The 16,597-nt window shown below is 50.7% G+C and overlaps 1 protein-coding gene across 1 annotated transcript in view; it reads left to right on the top strand.

Annotated features, from left to right (window-relative positions):
* CR1 (complement C3b/C4b receptor 1 (Knops blood group)) overlaps positions 1-16,583 on the top strand; it is a 68,762-nt gene extending 52,179 nt beyond the window's left edge. The window contains exons 60-90 of the mRNA XM_040535431.1: positions 191-385; positions 738-920; positions 1,025-1,216; positions 1,395-1,494; positions 1,665-1,750; positions 2,291-2,485; positions 2,625-2,807; positions 3,015-3,194; positions 3,728-3,910; positions 4,161-4,343; positions 4,602-4,784; positions 5,285-5,476; positions 5,662-5,761; positions 6,313-6,404; positions 6,445-6,810; positions 7,393-7,575; positions 7,925-8,116; positions 8,350-8,541; positions 8,819-8,918; positions 9,475-9,560; positions 10,187-10,366; positions 10,780-10,827; positions 10,991-11,173; positions 11,369-11,545; positions 12,064-12,246; positions 12,580-12,762; positions 13,931-14,110; positions 14,708-14,737; positions 14,901-14,976; positions 15,228-15,312; positions 16,106-16,583. Of these exons, the coding sequence (XP_040391365.1) occupies positions 191-385; positions 738-920; positions 1,025-1,216; positions 1,395-1,494; positions 1,665-1,750; positions 2,291-2,485; positions 2,625-2,807; positions 3,015-3,194; positions 3,728-3,910; positions 4,161-4,343; positions 4,602-4,784; positions 5,285-5,476; positions 5,662-5,761; positions 6,313-6,404; positions 6,445-6,810; positions 7,393-7,575; positions 7,925-8,116; positions 8,350-8,541; positions 8,819-8,918; positions 9,475-9,560; positions 10,187-10,366; positions 10,780-10,827; positions 10,991-11,173; positions 11,369-11,545; positions 12,064-12,246; positions 12,580-12,762; positions 13,931-14,110; positions 14,708-14,737; positions 14,901-14,976; positions 15,228-15,309 (4,688 nt within the window). The 3' untranslated portion in view covers positions 15,310-15,312; positions 16,106-16,583. The remainder of the gene's footprint in view (positions 1-190; positions 386-737; positions 921-1,024; positions 1,217-1,394; positions 1,495-1,664; positions 1,751-2,290; positions 2,486-2,624; positions 2,808-3,014; positions 3,195-3,727; positions 3,911-4,160; positions 4,344-4,601; positions 4,785-5,284; positions 5,477-5,661; positions 5,762-6,312; positions 6,405-6,444; positions 6,811-7,392; positions 7,576-7,924; positions 8,117-8,349; positions 8,542-8,818; positions 8,919-9,474; positions 9,561-10,186; positions 10,367-10,779; positions 10,828-10,990; positions 11,174-11,368; positions 11,546-12,063; positions 12,247-12,579; positions 12,763-13,930; positions 14,111-14,707; positions 14,738-14,900; positions 14,977-15,227; positions 15,313-16,105) is intronic.
* Positions 16,584-16,597: the final 14 nt, after the last annotated feature.

Below are 16,597 nucleotides of genomic sequence, written 5' to 3'. Positions count from 1 at the left end.
TGGCGTGCTTTCTGACTGTCATAGAAATAGCTGCTCAGGGAAATGGGCTGTCTACAAGGTCTTACTGGGGAGGCCACATCATTGTGGTTACTCTGTCAGTAGGACAAGAGTTTGTGCCCCACAGACTGAGGGGCTTCGAGTACCTCAGTGCTGCAGTTGCGTTCAGCAGGCTCGTTCCGCACTGCTGCAGGTATCCCCTGCATGCCCCCGCCCAACATTCCCCACGGGAAGCACACGGGGCGGCTGCTGGACGAATTCCACTACGGCACGTCGGTCACCTACAGCTGCGAGCCTGGCTACCCGCTGCAGGGAGAGGCCTCCATCTTCTGTACCACCAGGGACGGGATGAACGGGGAGTGGAGCGGGCCTCCCCCGCTTTGTGGAGGTAGGGGTGGGTGGGCGCCTGGGAGAGCTTGGGTGCAAGCCCCCGGCCCCGCTGCTTCGTGTTCGGGATGATGAGGGGACCTCAAGACGACTGCTTGTGCCTGGGTGCCCGCTGGGGCAGGAGCTGCTGCTCTGGGGCAGGCGGAGGGAGGAGGCCGTGGGAGCAGCCCGCTGCCTCCAGCATCCCCAGCCTCCCCTTCCACGTGGATCTCCCCCACAACTCTTGTTGGGTGGGTGGTACAGCATCTATCGGAAAGTTATCTTCCAGGCTAGTGTCTTAAAAGTGATCACAGCTGGAAGTGGCTCGCGGCCACACAGCTGTGCTGCTCTGAGGCCCTGCGCTTCCTTCCCAGAGGCGAGATGTCCCGTCCCGCAGATCCAGAATGGGCGAATAGTGTCGGCTCCCAGCATCACCTACACGTACAAGGACACCATCACCTTCGAGTGTGAGCCAGGCTACACCATGCACGGGCACAGCGTGGTGCAGTGCCAGCTGAACAGCACCTGGGAGCCACCCGTGCCAGCCTGCGAGCAGGGCAAGTGTCCGGGCAGCGCCCTGCGTGCCAGCCCGACTCTGCGCCCCCGGCCCCGCGTTTCCCAAAACACCCTTGACCAGGGGGCTGGCTTGTGTCTCCCCCAGCTGGCTGCAGTGCTCCCCCCAGGCTGGTGTTTGCTGAGCTGAAGGAGGCATTCAGGAACCAGAGCGCCTTCCCCGTGGGCAGGGCGGTGGAGTACGTATGCCGGCCCGGCTACAGCGTGCACCCAGGGATGTCGGCGACCATCGTGTGCCTTGGGAATCAGACCTGGTCCGCGGCGCTGGAGTTCTGTAAAAGTGTGTCCTTCAACGTCAGGCTTGGCTGGAAATTCACGCTTCTTGGGTGTGAAGCCCTCTGGCTTTATGGGTTTCTTTGTTTGGGGCAGCCTGCTGCCTGTGTGAGCATCCCCAGGGGATTTGCGCGCACCACGCCGGTGAGCAGCAGAGCTCTGAGGGTGGTGGTGTTCCCTTCTAGGGATGCAGTGTGAGAACCCCGAGGATCCGGAGAATGGCAGAGCCGTTGTCTTGACTGACCTCCTCCTTGGGTCCAAAGTGAATTACACATGTGAAAAAGGGTGAGCCTTGCGACTAGCCAAGCAGAAGGAAAGCAGGTTTTAAGTGGCAAAATGGCTTTACGTGAAGGAATCTGGTTCCAAAGTCAGCTATCCCGGCCACCACTTACAAGGGTTGTAAAGGAATCTGAAGGTTCCTCACATAAATAAATAATATTTCTGTGTGACCTCAGGCACATGCTAGTGGGGCGGTCTCAGAGGACGTGTGAGATCTCTGGCACCCGTGTCTCCTGGAGCGGAGCTGCTCCCGTCTGCCGGCGTAAGTAGGCCACGAGAGAAGGTCCTGGGGGGTGGCTTGCCCTGGTGCTTGCAGCAGAAAGAGGTGAATCGTTCAAGACAAATAATTTATTGCAAAAGATTTCTCAGGTCACTCTAGGTGTAAAATATTTCATTTTTCTTTTCTTTGTGTTTTGAATATTTCTTGAAAATGTTTCCAAAGGTCTTTTATCTTGGTCCAACCTGGGAAAAATGTTGATGTTTTAAACTCCCTGTTCCTGTAGCCTGTGTTTCTCACTGGTCACATGTAGGAATGTGTGGTCAGGCTCTGTCTGCATGTGTCAGCAGTGGTTATGGAAAGGGAGGTAAGACCAGTCCCACCACCTCCAGCCATGGGCAGCGAGGAAGTGACTCACAAGAGGGCACAGGTTTTCCTTCCCGGAGGACCTTTGTCTCAGGCCAATTTGGGTCATTTTATCTGGAGAGCGTGACACTGGGACGGGTTCACCCTTGCTCACTCCATCCTGGCAGCGTGCGTCCTGCAGACCTGGCGCTGCTAAAAGCTCCCTTGTGCGTGCTGCAGGTATCGTCTGCGACCCGCCCCCGGACATCCCCCGCGGGACACACAGCGGGCACTCGATGGACGCCTTCCCCTACGCGGCCGTGGTCACCTACACGTGCGAGCCGGGCCACGCGCTGGCCGGAGCCGCCTCCATCTTCTGCACCACGGTGGACGGGGAGCGCGGCGAGTGGAGCGGGCCGCCGCCACGCTGTGGAGGTGCGTGCTGATAGGAAGGGAGCTAACGTGGCAGGGATTTATTAATGGGAGCCAACAGGAGTCCATTGTCTTTCTCCTTTGGTTTCTGAAGGTTGGCTTATTCTGGTTTCCTTATTTCTCATCTCTCTCCCCTCCGCAGAGGTGAGGTGTCCTCCCCCTCCAGGCATCGCCAACGGGCAGCACAGCGGCCAGCCCTCGGACACCTTCCTGGCAGGCTCGGCGGTTCAGTACACCTGTAAGGATGGCTACTCCCTCGTCGGGAACGCGTCCCTTAACTGCACCATCACAGGAACCTGGAGCCGGCCTCGGCCGCGCTGCGAAGGTGGGTTTGTGTTTGGGTTTGGGTTGTGTCGGCTGCTTTTTCCCCTGGGTCCTCTCTCCCTCCTTGCCTTGGTTTGGTCACTGCAGACCAAAGAATAAGAATCAATAATGTTGCCATGCCCGTGACAGTGATGGCAAGGTTCGGCAGCAGGTACTGCCCCGGGTGGGCTTCATGTCCCAAACGGCACATTGTGCTCCTCTCTTCCAGCAATCGGCTGCAAAAGACCAGAGATCGAGCACGGGAGAACAACCGGGCTGGAGACCATGTACAAGCTTGAGGCCATCGCTGTCTTCGAATGCGATTTCGGTTATGCCCTGAAAGGCTCTCAGGAGTCTCAGTGCCAGTTTGGGGGCACATGGCACCCACCTGTCCCCACCTGTGAAAAGAGTAAGTGTAAGCAGGGTGGTGGGCGGGCGGTGATTTCTCCTGAAGCCATCCTGGCAGGGTGCAACCACCTCACATTGGAGGTAAAGGGATCCTAAGAGCCCCTCTCCGGGACTGGAAAGGAAATGCATGCAAATATTTGTCCTCCCACCTTCATAATCCCCATGCAGGTTGTTGTTAGATAGGGCTTTTGCCTCCTTAAATGAATCCAGAAAGGGAGAGCCAAGATGATGCTGTATCATCTTGTTCACAACCATGGGAAGGCCAGAGCAAGCTGCTAGTGCCAAATGTTAGTGCCATGTAACCACTGCAAATGCCTAAATATGAGAAATGACCATTCTTCATGTCAGTAAGCTAGAAAAAAAATGAATGCAGGAAGATAAGTGTGGGCTGAAACATATTCCAGCATTGACATCCCTAGCTACTTGGGAAAAGGTAATGGGAAACAAAGAAGTTAAAATGGTGTCTTATTCCACGGGGGGTGGCTGTGGAACCTGCTTTTCACTAGGTTTGATGATTTTTTCCCCTCCTTATAGTGCTGCTGTGTCCTTCCCCTCCGACTATCAAAAATGGCCGGCACAGTAGCAAGGATGTGACAGTGTTCATCCCTGGGACATCGGTGAAGTATGAGTGTGACCCAGGCTACGTCCTCACGGGGAAAACCACCGTTTCTTGTTTGCCATCTGGAACCTGGAGCATCCCTTACCCCCGGTGTGAAGGTGAGCTGCAAATGCTGCGACCCGCGGTGAGAGGGGCGGCTGTCAGGGTATCCCGAAAAGACAGCAGAGAGGCTGCAGGCAGGGGCTGCACTCATGGGGGAGCGAACAGGCAGGGATTTAAAGGCTCCGAGCCCACGCAGTCCTCTTTGCATGGCTTCTCCCTGAATTTCAACCTCATAAAAACAACGGGGGAAGCCCTGGCCCTGGCAGCTGCTCCCCCAGCCCACATTTTGCTGCTCTTCGCTTCCAGTTGTCAGCTGCATGAGCCCCAGTGTCCGGGATGGAGAAGTGGTTGAAGGGCAGCAAGCTGAGTACCTACCCGGGGCCACCGTCACCTTCCGCTGCCGCCCGGGCTACACGATGCAGGGCAGCCAGGAGGTCAAGTGCCATCCCAACGGCCGCTGGGTCCCCGCCATCCCCAGCTGCGAGCCAGGTGAGTGCGGGCACGGCCGCTCCCAGCACCGCGGGGAGCCAGGGGCTGGGCACCCCCGACCTGTGAGCAACCGAGGGGTAGGGGCGTTGCCCCGGGGGGCAGAGGGGCACCCGGGGATCAGAAGGGGCAGCCTGGGGCTGTTATGCAGGGCTGGTGCTTTCTGCCTCACTCACATTGCCCCAGATGTGGAGGTGTTTTGCTGTCTTTTGCGTGTTCCTCCGCTGGGCAAAACCTCTCCAACCCCGTTCTCTCCGCCAGCGCTGCCTTGTCCGCCGCCGCCCGTCATTGCCCACGCCATGCACAGCGCGGAGCTCGGGGCCAATTTCACCAGCGGCATGGCCGTGAACTACAGCTGCCAGCCCGGCTTCTCCCTGCTCGGGGTCTCCTCCATCTGGTGCACGGCCGCGGGGAGCTGGAGCCGCCCGTACCCACGCTGCGCAGGTGCGGGGCCACCATGGCTGCTTCTGGGGCTGGCAAGCTGCACCCAGGAGAGTTTTGGGGGGACTGCACACCCAGAGACCCCCATGGGTCTAAGCTTGCTGCTGGCACACGCCAGGTGCTGTGCTGGCGTTGGTGGCATTGGGAATAAGCTGGTGGCGTTGCCAGAGCCTGTGCGTTCCCACTGGGAGACAGTCATGGTGCTCTCATACCTGAGACTGCAGATTCCTGTGTTCCAAGGCCCACAAACGATCCCGCTGCATTTTGGGGATGCGTGGAGTGTGAATACCCCAAACTGGCTAAACTGAGGGTTTTTATAAGAGCACATACATTGGGTGTGTGTGTCCTTGCATGCTACGTGTTATTGATGTAGATAAATGTCAGAATACAAGCAATATTAATATCCCATGGCATCGTAGCAGTGCCAACCAATGCTCCTGTTTCTCTTTAGCTGCATTTCACAGTCAGCACTAATTTCTCATGTCCATTTTGTTTCTTGGCAGCTGGATGTGGGACACCACCACCGTTACTGTTTGCTGAGCTAAACAAGGAGTATAAGAACTGGACCGAGTTTCCTGTTGGGTCAACAGTGAAGTACAGCTGCCGGCCAGGATACGCTAAACATCCGCAGATAACCCCCGCTATTACATGCCTTGAGAATCAGACATGGTCAGAAGTCAAGAAGTTTTGCAAACGTATGTTTGGTGGATGCTTCTGTTTTGTTTAAATTGTGGTGTGGCAGCTGAAGCCTTGTAGCTCGGTGGAGGTTTCTCCCTTTCAGTTCCCTCCCCTAGGAACTTGGTCAGGTTCCTAGCATTAGTGCTGCTTTTCCTACTGCACTGAGTTAAAGAAGCCTAAAACCAGTTCTTGTTCTGTCTAGGGAGAAGGTGTAGTCATCCAGGAGAACCAGAAAACGGCAGAGTTATCGTTACAACAGATCTCTTCTTCGGGTCAACAGTGAATTACACGTGTGATGAAGGGTGAGTCCCAGCCACGCTCCTCTGCCCATCTGAGGTTGAATCAGCAGCGCTTCTGCTCTCTGCAGCTGGCAGGCAGAGCGCATGTTCCCTAGAGAGCAGAGCATCAGTGGCATCTGCATAGGGTGGTGCTGGGGAGGAACCCAAGTCCCCTGCTGCAGGTGCTGAGCAAAACCCGAAATGGTCCCCGTGACCAGGGCACACCTCACTGCCCTTCAGGTGCTGTAAAGCAGTTCTGTGCTAAAGCAATTCTGGTCTTCACCATGGACTATTTCTAGTCTAATTGCTAGTCCAACTGGCAGCAGAAATGTGGAGAAGGGGATTTGTTAACAAATTTTAAGCGCCAATTAGAGGGCGCAACCACCTGAGCATGCGAGGGTAAAAGGGGCCTTCGTTTTGAAGGCTTTGGGTGACAACAGAGGCCACCAAAGTGGGCATTCCTAGCCATAAAGTGGCAGTATTCGATGGCCGGTGAGGCTGTACTTGGTGGCTGTGGGAGCTGCCACCTCCAGAGACAGTCCCGTAGTAACAGGAGTGCCTTGGTTTAACCCCAGGCACCGGCTGGTTGGAGCCTCCCAGCGGCACTGCGTGATTTTGGACTCTGGGACACGCGTGGGATGGACCGGAGACCTTCCCGTCTGCCAGAGTAAGTGCACCACGGCGGGAGCGGAGCAGAGGCCGATGAGGAACCAAACACAGCACAAAGAGATTCGGACGGGTGCTCTCCTTGGGAAGGATCTCCCAAGGCAAAGACAGAGAGCGTGACGCTGGGACGGGTTCACCCTTGCTCACTCCATCCCGGCAGCGTGCGTCCTGCAGACCTGGCGCTGCTAAAAGCTCCCTTGTGCGTGCTGCAGGTATCGTCTGCGACCCGCCCCCGGACATCCCCCGCGGGACACACAGCGGGCACTCGATGGACGCCTTCCCCTACGCGGCCGTGGTCACATACACGTGCGAGCCAGGCCACGCGCTGGCCGGAGCCGCCTCCATCTTCTGCACCACGGTGGACGGGGAGCACGGCGAGTGGAGCGGGCCGCCGCCGCGGTGCGGAGGTAGGGCATGTGGGGCACGGGGATGGCACTCACAGGGGACACTCGCAGGGGACAAGTGTCCCCCCCTCCATGCGCCTGGGACCAGCGGGCTGAGCCTCCCAGATGGGCTGCAGCAATGAGGGCAGCCAAGGGACACCCAGCCCAGGCATCCCCGCCTCTTGCAGGCTGACGGCTCGGCTCTGATGTTTCTCTGCACTGAGTCCTTTCATTTTTCCCTTTTCCTTCTCTTTCTTGGTACTGATGTATGGCTTTGCCCTCTTCCCACAGAGTCGCAGTGCTCTCCCCCCTCCAGCCATTGCCAACGGAAGACACAGTGGCCAAGCCCTGGCAGTTTTCACCAGCAGCACGTCCGTGAGCTACACCTGTGATCCTGGCTATGTTCTTGTTGGAGAGGCACACCTTAACTGTACCTCTGCCGGAGCTTGGAGTGCCCCTGCCCCATGGTGTCAAGGTGCCCTTTTCACTCCTGGACCTGGCAGTGATACAAAGGGATTAGGGGAGAACTTAATCGAACTTACAGACTCTGTTCTCTAGTAATAAATGGGAAAACTAAACAGAAAAATCAAAATTCTTTCCCTGCAGGGCAGCTGTGTCCCCCCCCACCAGTGATTAACCATGGCCAGCACGATGGCAAGGACATGGAAGTGTTCATCCCTGGGAAGTCCGTCAATTACAGCTGTGACCCCGGCTATTCTCTTGTTGGAAAATCCACCCTGTACTGTACAGACAACGCAAGCTGGAGCACCCCGCACCCCCAGTGTGAAGGTGAGCTGACAGCACCGTGGTGGGCAGTGAGAGGGCAGAGACCATCTGTCGAGCGGGGGCTCGACAAGAAGCGCCCCGTGCAGAGGGGCTCCTGGCAGCGGCTGCAGCTGCATTTCTTGGGCACGGGGGAGCAAACGGGCACGGATTTAAAGGCTCCAAATCCGGGCACTGCCTGCATGTCTGCTCCCGGAGTTAGCAAATTGCCAGTTGCAGAGCCAGGGGGACTGCAAATCCAGCGCTCCCCATGCATCCAAGCTTGCTTCCAGCACGTGCTGGATGCTGTGCTCACTTTGGTGGCATTGTGCGTGTAATCCTTGCTGCGTGTTAACCCACTCATGCTCTTTTTCAGTCTCTTTAGTAGTGCAATGTCCTTCACCTCCAAACATTGAAGGAGGCAGTCACAACAGCCAGGAGGTGGAAGTTTTCATTCCTGGGATGGTTGTAAACTACAGCTGTGACCCTGGCTTCAGCCTCCTGGGGGAGGCATCGATTTACTGCACTGAGTCTGGAAACTGGAGCCTGCCTCCTCCTCAGTGTGCAGGTACACAGGGTGGGGAGCTAAGGGCCGGGGTAAGGGTTGGGAACCTCTGCCAACAACCCATGGGACTGACCCTTTCCCTCACTCCCCCTGAAACGCTGAATCGTCTAGTCCTTCCCTTTTGCTCTCAGTTTTGCTTGCAAACCTCTATCCATGCATACTCAATGCAAATTCTAAAACAACCTGACGTAGCTGATGGACATATCTAAGTTGCCTTGCCTTCCCTCTCCCAACAGGTGGCTGTGGTGCACCTCCAAGCCTCAGCTTTGCTGAGCTAACTGAGGAGTACAGAAACCAGACCGCGTTTCCCGTCGGGAAGATGGTGCGATACGCCTGTCGGCCGGGATACTCAAGGCACCCCACAGTACCCCCAGCTCTGACGTGCCTCAGAAACCACACGTGGTCTGAAGCGCGGGCGTTCTGCAAAAGTGAATAGCTCAATCCGTTTGGTGGTGGTCTCTGAAAACTGTCTCAATTGCATTTCTGGGTCTCTAAAAGCAATCTTTAAAAAAAAAAAAAAAAAAGATTCATACATGGCTTCACTAGTCACATAGTTTGGGCAGCTATTGTTTTGGTTTGGTTTGGTTTTTATAAGAATCCCTTCTTTACTGGTGTCTGAATGTGGACAGATCCTTAAGATATTTTCTCGTAGCTCATTACCAAACCGCAAGAGAGGAGTTTAAACTTAGCCTTGTTCTCTCCCAGGGAAACAATGCCATTATCCAGAAGCACCAAAGAATGGCAGAGTTGTTGTTCTGACAGATCTCCTCTTTGGGTCCATTGTGAACCACACGTGTGAGGAAGGGTGAGTCCTGCGCTGCCTTTGCTGACTTCATTTACTGAGCTCGGTGTTGGGTGACTTACAGCAAAGGGGCACAGCACGCTCCTCGGCTTGTGCCATTCTCCACAGCAAGCCAGGATCTGTATTTTGGGTCCAGTTATGCCACTGGTGCCTGCTCAGGAAAGGGAGAAACATCTCCTTTTTCTCTGTCTGTGCTCAACCTGCTGCTTTGCAGACTCCACTTTCAGCCTGCCTTCGCAGACAGCCACCCAACAGGAGCCGAGGGTGCAGGCAAGCACGTGTTGCAAGGAGGCTCGGGAATCCCTTGGGTCCGAGCCCTGGTTTGGCACCTGACCAAACTAATCCAGAGTCATTTGGGATCACCACTGTTCCTCTTGGGTCCAGGAAGAAGGAGCTTGGTGTCCTTCATTCCCGTGTGTCAAACCAAGAGGGACACCTTGGTGACCACCAGAAGCAGGACGCTGCAGAAGGAAGCGCTGGGGGCAGTGTGACAGAGGGAGTGCAAAATCCAGACTGTGTGCCCCGGTGCCAGCTGGTGTTTCCTTCTGTGTGACTCCAGGCACCGACTGGTCGGGCTGTCTCTGAGGCGATGCGAGCTTTTCGGAGCAGATGTTGCATGGAGTGGAGATCTTCCCATTTGTCAGAGTAAGTGGGTCATGACAGATCTGGCCCGGAATTGCCAAATTAAGTCCTTAGAATCAAAAAGTGGCATTTCCTTAAAATAAATAGAGCCTTGAGGAATAAGACCTCTTAAGTGTAATATTCCTCTAGGATTGTTTTGTTTGCATATTTGTTTGGTTTCTTCTAAAAATCTTCCAGATGTTAGCTTTTGATCTTGCAGTTATGCAGAATGAAGAGTTGTCAGATGCCTCTAGGGATGTGTCCCCTTTGTTTTAGAAACACAGTAAATGAAGGAGGAAATGTGTCTTGCAGAAGAGTGGGCCACTGAGTAAAACTGAACAGGGACCTTCCAAGTCCTGCACTGCTATCCAAGCCACACAACTGTCTCACAGGGGGTGGTTGTTGCAGTTAGGATGTGGTCCTTCCTTCGGGTGCAGTTGCTTTGGAAAGCAGGAGCTTGGTGTAGTAAAACAGCCATGAGAATGCCCGACAGTGCTTACGGATTTTTACACCATTCAACGTATTTACTTGGAATGTGTTTGCATTATTCTGCTTACAGGCACAAAACTGTGTTTAAATATGCAATAATGTGGTAATCAACTAACGCCTACATACGGCTCCCTCTCTGAGATACGGAATTTCTCTTTCAGAGGTGGTATGTCCAGCCCCACAGATCCAGAACGGGAGGATATCTGTTATTAAACATCGCTACAGGTACAAGGACACCGTTAGCTTTACCTGCCGTGAAGGTTTCACCCTGCGAGGCCACCACACTGCCCAGTGCACAGCCAACAGGAGGTGGCACCCCCCCGTGCCCATCTGTGAGCAGGGTGAGCATCACGCTGACCCGCTGACATTGCACATACTCCCTGACTGCTGCTGAAGCCAATTTTGCTTTTATGTTTCCTGTTTGCTCTGAGTGCTCTAAGGAAAAACCAGCAATTGTTCCTTTCGTTTGTGACTCTCTTCTGACACAGGAGATGTGACAGGTTGAGGGTGGTGCTCTAAGTGTAAGCGTTTTTTCCGCTTTGCTCCCCCTGCTTGTTGCAGCCCATAATCCATGTTATTATTCTTCCTTTTCTGAAAGTCAGAAACTTGATAGCTACATGGCAGGACATTGACTATCAGAGAGGAGTGATTTTTGCTGGAAGTATAAAGGAAAGATGATAGAAAATGAAGGTGCATTTGTGCATTGCATGTGTTCAACCAAATGTGTGTTTTCAACTCCTAATGCTGCATCTAGATGGAGTGGCAGAACACTATCATCGTCCTGATACCACAGTGAGGCCAGGTAGGTCTATGATGCAAGGCAAAATTTACTAAATGCTAACTTTTCTTCTCCCTGTCCTGCTTTTTGAGGGGAAGAGGAGTAATTGCACTTTTTTAGTCTTTTGTTATCACTTTTTTCATGATTTATCTTCACCTTCACACCTTCCTCCTTTCTCCTCTGTCAGCGGTAATGTGTCTGCCTCCGCCGGGCATTGCTAACGGGGAGCACAGCAGCCATTCCTCAGACACGTTTGGTGTAGGAGCACTCGTGCACTACCGCTGCAAACCTGGTTTTGTGCTTATTGGCAATGAGTCTGTCCACTGCATGCCCAACGGAGTCTGGAGCCGTCCCCTTCCTCGGTGCGAAGGTATGTTCATGCGCTTGTCACTGGTTCTCCTCGCCTTGCTAAATATGCGAAGCATGTAGTGACATTTGGGTAAGGACTTGCTATGATTCAGCAAATTCCACCTCTAAAGAATGAGGTCTCTGTGGCCAAATGCCCATCCCTATCCCACACAAGCTTCACAGTCTAAAGGCTTCTTTCTGCCCTCCCTGTCCGCAGCTGGCTGTGTGAGACCAGGAGTCGGGAACGGAGAGGCGATCGGATTGGAGTCTCTCTACTTGCCTGGAGACATCATTACGATTGAGTGCAATGCTGTTAATGTCCCCAGAGGTCTCCACAAGTCCCAGTGCCAGCCCGGGGGCACGTGGGATCCTCCACTGCCTGCCTGTAGCAGAGGTAAGCGCCTGTGCTCAGACACCTCTCCTTGCTGACCCTGCCACTCTTCGTAGCATGCAGCAGGATGTTTAGGGGCCGAGAGGAATCCTGGCATCTAGTGTTTAGATCTGAAGATCCTAATTTTTCCCATTCTTATCGCTGCAGTATCTGGTGTCTCAGTTTCTCAGAACAAACTCCTTAAAAGCGAGCTCAGGCCAGCTTTGCCAGACGTAAGGGACCTGTATGGATGTTGCAGTAAGGTGGTCTTACAAGTGGGCAACTCCTATTATACACATGAACCTATCTGATGCATCAGGGAAGATGATGCTGGGCAGTGTTCCCCTGTGTAAGAAGAAACTTGTGTGACACGACGCTTTGTAGATGTTTCAGGGTGAAGTGAGCACATGGGGCTGGGCAGGGCTGGCTCTGTGCGTTAGTGTCAGTGGTGTGGTGATGGGTGTGCAGCCACACATGGGTGCTTGGAGCCTCTTCTCTTGCCTGTACAAGTTGTGTTTTAATCTGTGCTTCCCTCTCTTTAGCAAAGCGCTGTTCCAAGCCTCCTGCTATCCCCCACGGGTGGCACAGTGGCCTGGCAAAAGCGGTTTTCGCTCCTGGAACATCTGTAAGCTACAGCTGTGAGCCCGGCTTCTCCCTCATTGGGATGGCATCCATTTATTGTACAGAGTCCGGAGCCTGGAGCCATCCTTCTCCAGTCTGTCAAGGTGTGTTTTTGTTGCAGAGAACTAAGAAGAAAGGACATTTAATATATAGCATGCCTTAGGGAAAGGTCTAAAGATGAAAATAATAATAAAAAAAAGGACTAAATAAAGACTAAATCTGAGTCCTTTACTACTAAACGGGTGTAAGAACAAGATAGTTTACACGCATTTAAACCTGGTGGAGTTATAGGGTTACAAAATCAGTTGTTGGGGATAGGTAAAAAAAATAAAAGGAAACAAACAAGGCTGCAAAGGTACAGTGCCTTAGCTGTTCTCTGGAAGTCCATGAGGATTCTCATTTCAACACTATCATTTGTCTCTCCGTGATTTTTCCAGCCGTGAAGTGTTCTCTTCCTCCAAATATCACCAATGGGAAGCTCAAAGGCAACATTTCTGACACTTTTTCCTATGGAACATCTGTATCCTACAGCTGTAATGCTGGTTATTCACTCACTGGGAATGCTTTCATCAACTGCACGGCACTAGGGACCTGGAGCCAGCCGCCTCCTCGGTGCGAAGGTGTGTGTGCGCTTCGTTTGCTCGTGCTGCTTGGAGGTTCTGGTGGCAGACATCCCCCAGAACTGGGCTGAGGAGCCATGTAGCCATGCTGACACACACGTTTTACTTTGGGAAACGAAATATTCAGAGATACACGGGCCAAAATCTAAGTGGTAAAATGTTCTGCAGTTGCCAACACCAAATTCCACCCCCTTATTTCGCTTGGGAACCACTTCCACATCAGAGCTAGTGATGTCAATTGTCAATTTGTCCACTTTTTGATATCACTGGGAAGAGTATGATATTGTTATAGGGAAGTAGGATGGGAACCAGCTCGTGTTAATAGCCAGAAGGATATGAGTGCAGTAGGGGCAATTCTGGAAGGCAGTTTTAATTCTTGCACGTTCTGCCTCTCTGCCCTTGTTGCTGTGAGTGAGCTATTTATTAACTTTCCTCCTTTAAGAGCTTTTTCCCTTTGACAAGCAAAAACGTCTTTCCTTCCCTTCCCTTTCTGTGTCTCTCACTCCCCGTTACCAGTAGAAGGAACAGAAGGAAGTGATTATGTCAGATGAATTTTCCCTGATGGACTACCTGTAAATTACATGTGAGCCTTTCCGTTCCTTTTGTGGAAAATGCCTCTATTCCTGTGACTTGGCACTTCTGTGCAGCACACTGTGAAGGTCGGTCATCAGGCAGACCTTGACTATCAGCTATTTCATGAATGTAACAAGATTCCTAGTGTGGGTGTTCCTTCACAGAAAAATGGGCATTCACGGGAATAAATTCACAGGGTGCTTCCTCAGTGGCGTTGCACCACAATAGTGACTCAATTGAAACGCACTTGGGTAACAAAAGGAGGAAACAAACCAAATGCTTATGTAAATAAGTCAGTGGCTATTTAGAGCAAGCAGACTCATGGAAAATTCTCCCTGTCATTTGACATTCTCATGGTTTTGAATTGTCCTTAGTAAGTATTACGCATGGTGGTAAAAATAAGAAAGGCATAAAACAGAGGTCAAAATTTACATGTTGATGTTACCCCTCTGGTCTCAGCTCTTACTTAGGAGTAAGAGTTATTCAGAAAGAATTCAAGAACAATGCCTTAAACAACCCCCAGTTGTACTTCTAATATTTTATGTTCCCTCTCATTTAATGTCCTTTTTTTTTTTTTCCTTACTTCTAATTTCAGAGATCAGATGTGTATTCCCAGAAGTTCAAGGTGTTAAAAAAGCCACAAGTGGAAACACTTATCGATTTGGGACTAACATTACTCTTGAATGTGATGATGGTTACATGTTGGAAGGCATCAGTCAGATTCAGTGCCAAGAGGACTTCAGCTGGGACCCTCCTGTGCCAGCCTGTAAATTAAGTGAGTGATAAGTAAATGAAGCAGAGAATAAACAGAAAAATGCAAGTGAATTTATTCAGCCTTTGTTCTATTCTTAAAAGCTTAAAATGCTTGGCTACTAGTCAGGACAAGGTCTAAATCAATTCATTTTTTGCAGTATGTTGATGAACCCTTCAGGTGAGAATAGAAGCAAATTCCATGAGCTTTAGATCCCCCATAACAAGAAAAAGATGATTTCTAACAATAGTGTCATTCTTCTACCCTAACTGTCTGTGTGACCTGCTCCCAGGGCCTCTTAGGTCTGTTTAAATCTGATTTGACCAGGGAAATAGAAAACAGTAAGTAGTCATTTGTAGCAGGGCCTTGTTCCTCAGTCTTTCTGCACAATTCGAGACTCCTCTTTTCTGGGTAAGATTATCATTATCGTCGATCTCCCTTTTAAACATGCAAATGTCTTTCTGTATGAAAAAAAGTATATAATTATATGTTTTTTAAGAAATTCTGTATTGTAGGCCTTGGCAGCAAAAGCCATATTAATGAAGTGATTAGCTACTGTTGAGATACGTTGCCTTTTATTTTAGAATAGTTTACTGATTTTTGTTTCTCTCTTCCCTTCAGCTTCACGCAAGTCTGGTTCAGTAGGCCTAGGTAAGCAGCTTGGAAACATTTTTGTGGCCAGATCTTTAGCTTCTCACTGAGGCCTCAGGGGCACTATTTTCCTCTATGTACTTGAAGATATGCCTTATTATGTCTGTTGTGCTGATATGTTTTAAAACATACAGTGAAAATAACACGTGCTCTTCCCTCTCAGGAGTCACAGCTGCGGCAGTCCTGCTTCTCCTGGGTGCAGGCATTATCTGGAAAATTATTTCTAAGCAGAAGGAAGGGTAAGGCAGTCTGCTGGATCTTTCTTGCCCAGGTGTGACTCCTATGCAGTAAAAATGCTTGAATTATGTTCCAGAGTGTGACTGGATCTTTTAATTTTGTGTCTTGAGCTCAGAGTTGCAAACTGTACAAGGCACATCAACCTGGAATTGTGTGGTTGTGTTGTTTCACTTCCAAGGCTCTTTCTTAGGGGGAACCTGAGTGGTCTTTACAAACTGACTTAGTTTACTGTGTCCTGTTCTTCTTCACGTAGCTTTTATCATACATACGAAAACTACAACTACAAAACCGCTCTGGACCAGATAACTGAAAAGAAATGCTCATGTCTTGCATAGCAGGTATGTTTTTTTTTTTTTTTTTTTTAATTACATACAATATCAGCTACAGTTGCAAATTTAAGTTGTCCCAGAATAATCATTCAAGTAGAAAATTTTCTTCCCTCAGACTTCTGGTAAGATGCTTTCCTTTGCTGAATATATAAAAGAGACAGTGTTTTAAACATACTGTTTCTTTAAACATGCTATTCTTGCTAACACCATGTAACACGTATCCTAAATTTCACATATTTCCCCTGAAATCTGGAGAACTAAATCCAAATAATGTTCCAGACACTGTCCTTGATGTGTGCATTTCCTTTTCCGTAATCTGAATAAATGGTGTTCATTGGTCAGGCTTTCAAGCTATGCCTTACTTCTTACATAAACTTGCTTTTCTTTGTAAGAATTATAGGACAGTTTGCTCTCTAAGCAACTGCCATAACAGCACTAGAATAAGAAAAGGACTCTGAACTGCGCCTTTTGTCTTTTTTGTTTATTTATTTTGGCTTGTTTTTGCATTTACTGCAATGCCAGTTTTACTTATCATTTTGACTACATCTACTACTACTAATCATTTTGACTACAAAATGGCATCTGTAAACTTAGGTGTCTTCTTTCTTTCTTTCTTTCCTTCTTTCTTTTTCTTCTTTTTTCCTTTTGTAAAGGCTGGTTTGAGATGATTTCCTCTTTGAAATAAAGTATTACCCAGAAGAGTATGCCCTCCTCCCTTCCTAAGTGATGACATAATCTCTAGGCATCAGTATAAAGCCAGGGAAAATCTAATTTTAACACCATTATGTTGTCTTCTTCCTAGACTGGTGACCTGTGCTGCCTCTAATAAGGCATCGGAGACGTTCTTCCTCAAGCAGCAGCAGGTTGCACAGAAGCACTGCTTGTGTCAAGACCGAAATTCTGCGTGGAAAAAGGCACTTTACCACAGAATCAAAGCTCACGCTCCCTCTGCTCCCACTAACCACTCCAAGGGCCTAACAAAGCTCAAGCTGTGCACACTACTGAAGCTCATTAGAGGCACTTCTCTCCCTCACTGCATCTCAGGAAGATTATTTCCTTCTCTATTCGCAAACCCTGAGCTAAGCAAGATCCACAGAAGCACTCCTGTACGTGTGCAGTCAGGATTTGTTGGCCCGAAGATTTCCTTTGTTAGCGGTAGCTGTGCCCATGCCCGCAGCATGGTTACTCAGCCTCAGCAGAGGCTGCTCTCTATTTTACTCCAGGAACGCTCACGCGTGGTGTTCCTCTACAAACGCTTAACCTAATAAAACGTGAACACAGGACAACTGCTTTA

This window comes from Cygnus olor, chromosome 24, assembly GCF_009769625.2.
Source record: "Cygnus olor isolate bCygOlo1 chromosome 24, bCygOlo1.pri.v2, whole genome shotgun sequence".
In the NCBI taxonomy this organism is placed as follows: Eukaryota; Metazoa; Chordata; class Aves; order Anseriformes; family Anatidae; genus Cygnus; species Cygnus olor.
The sequence above is the reverse complement of the archived record's forward strand: the minus strand, read 5'-3'. Positions and strand labels throughout refer to the sequence as shown.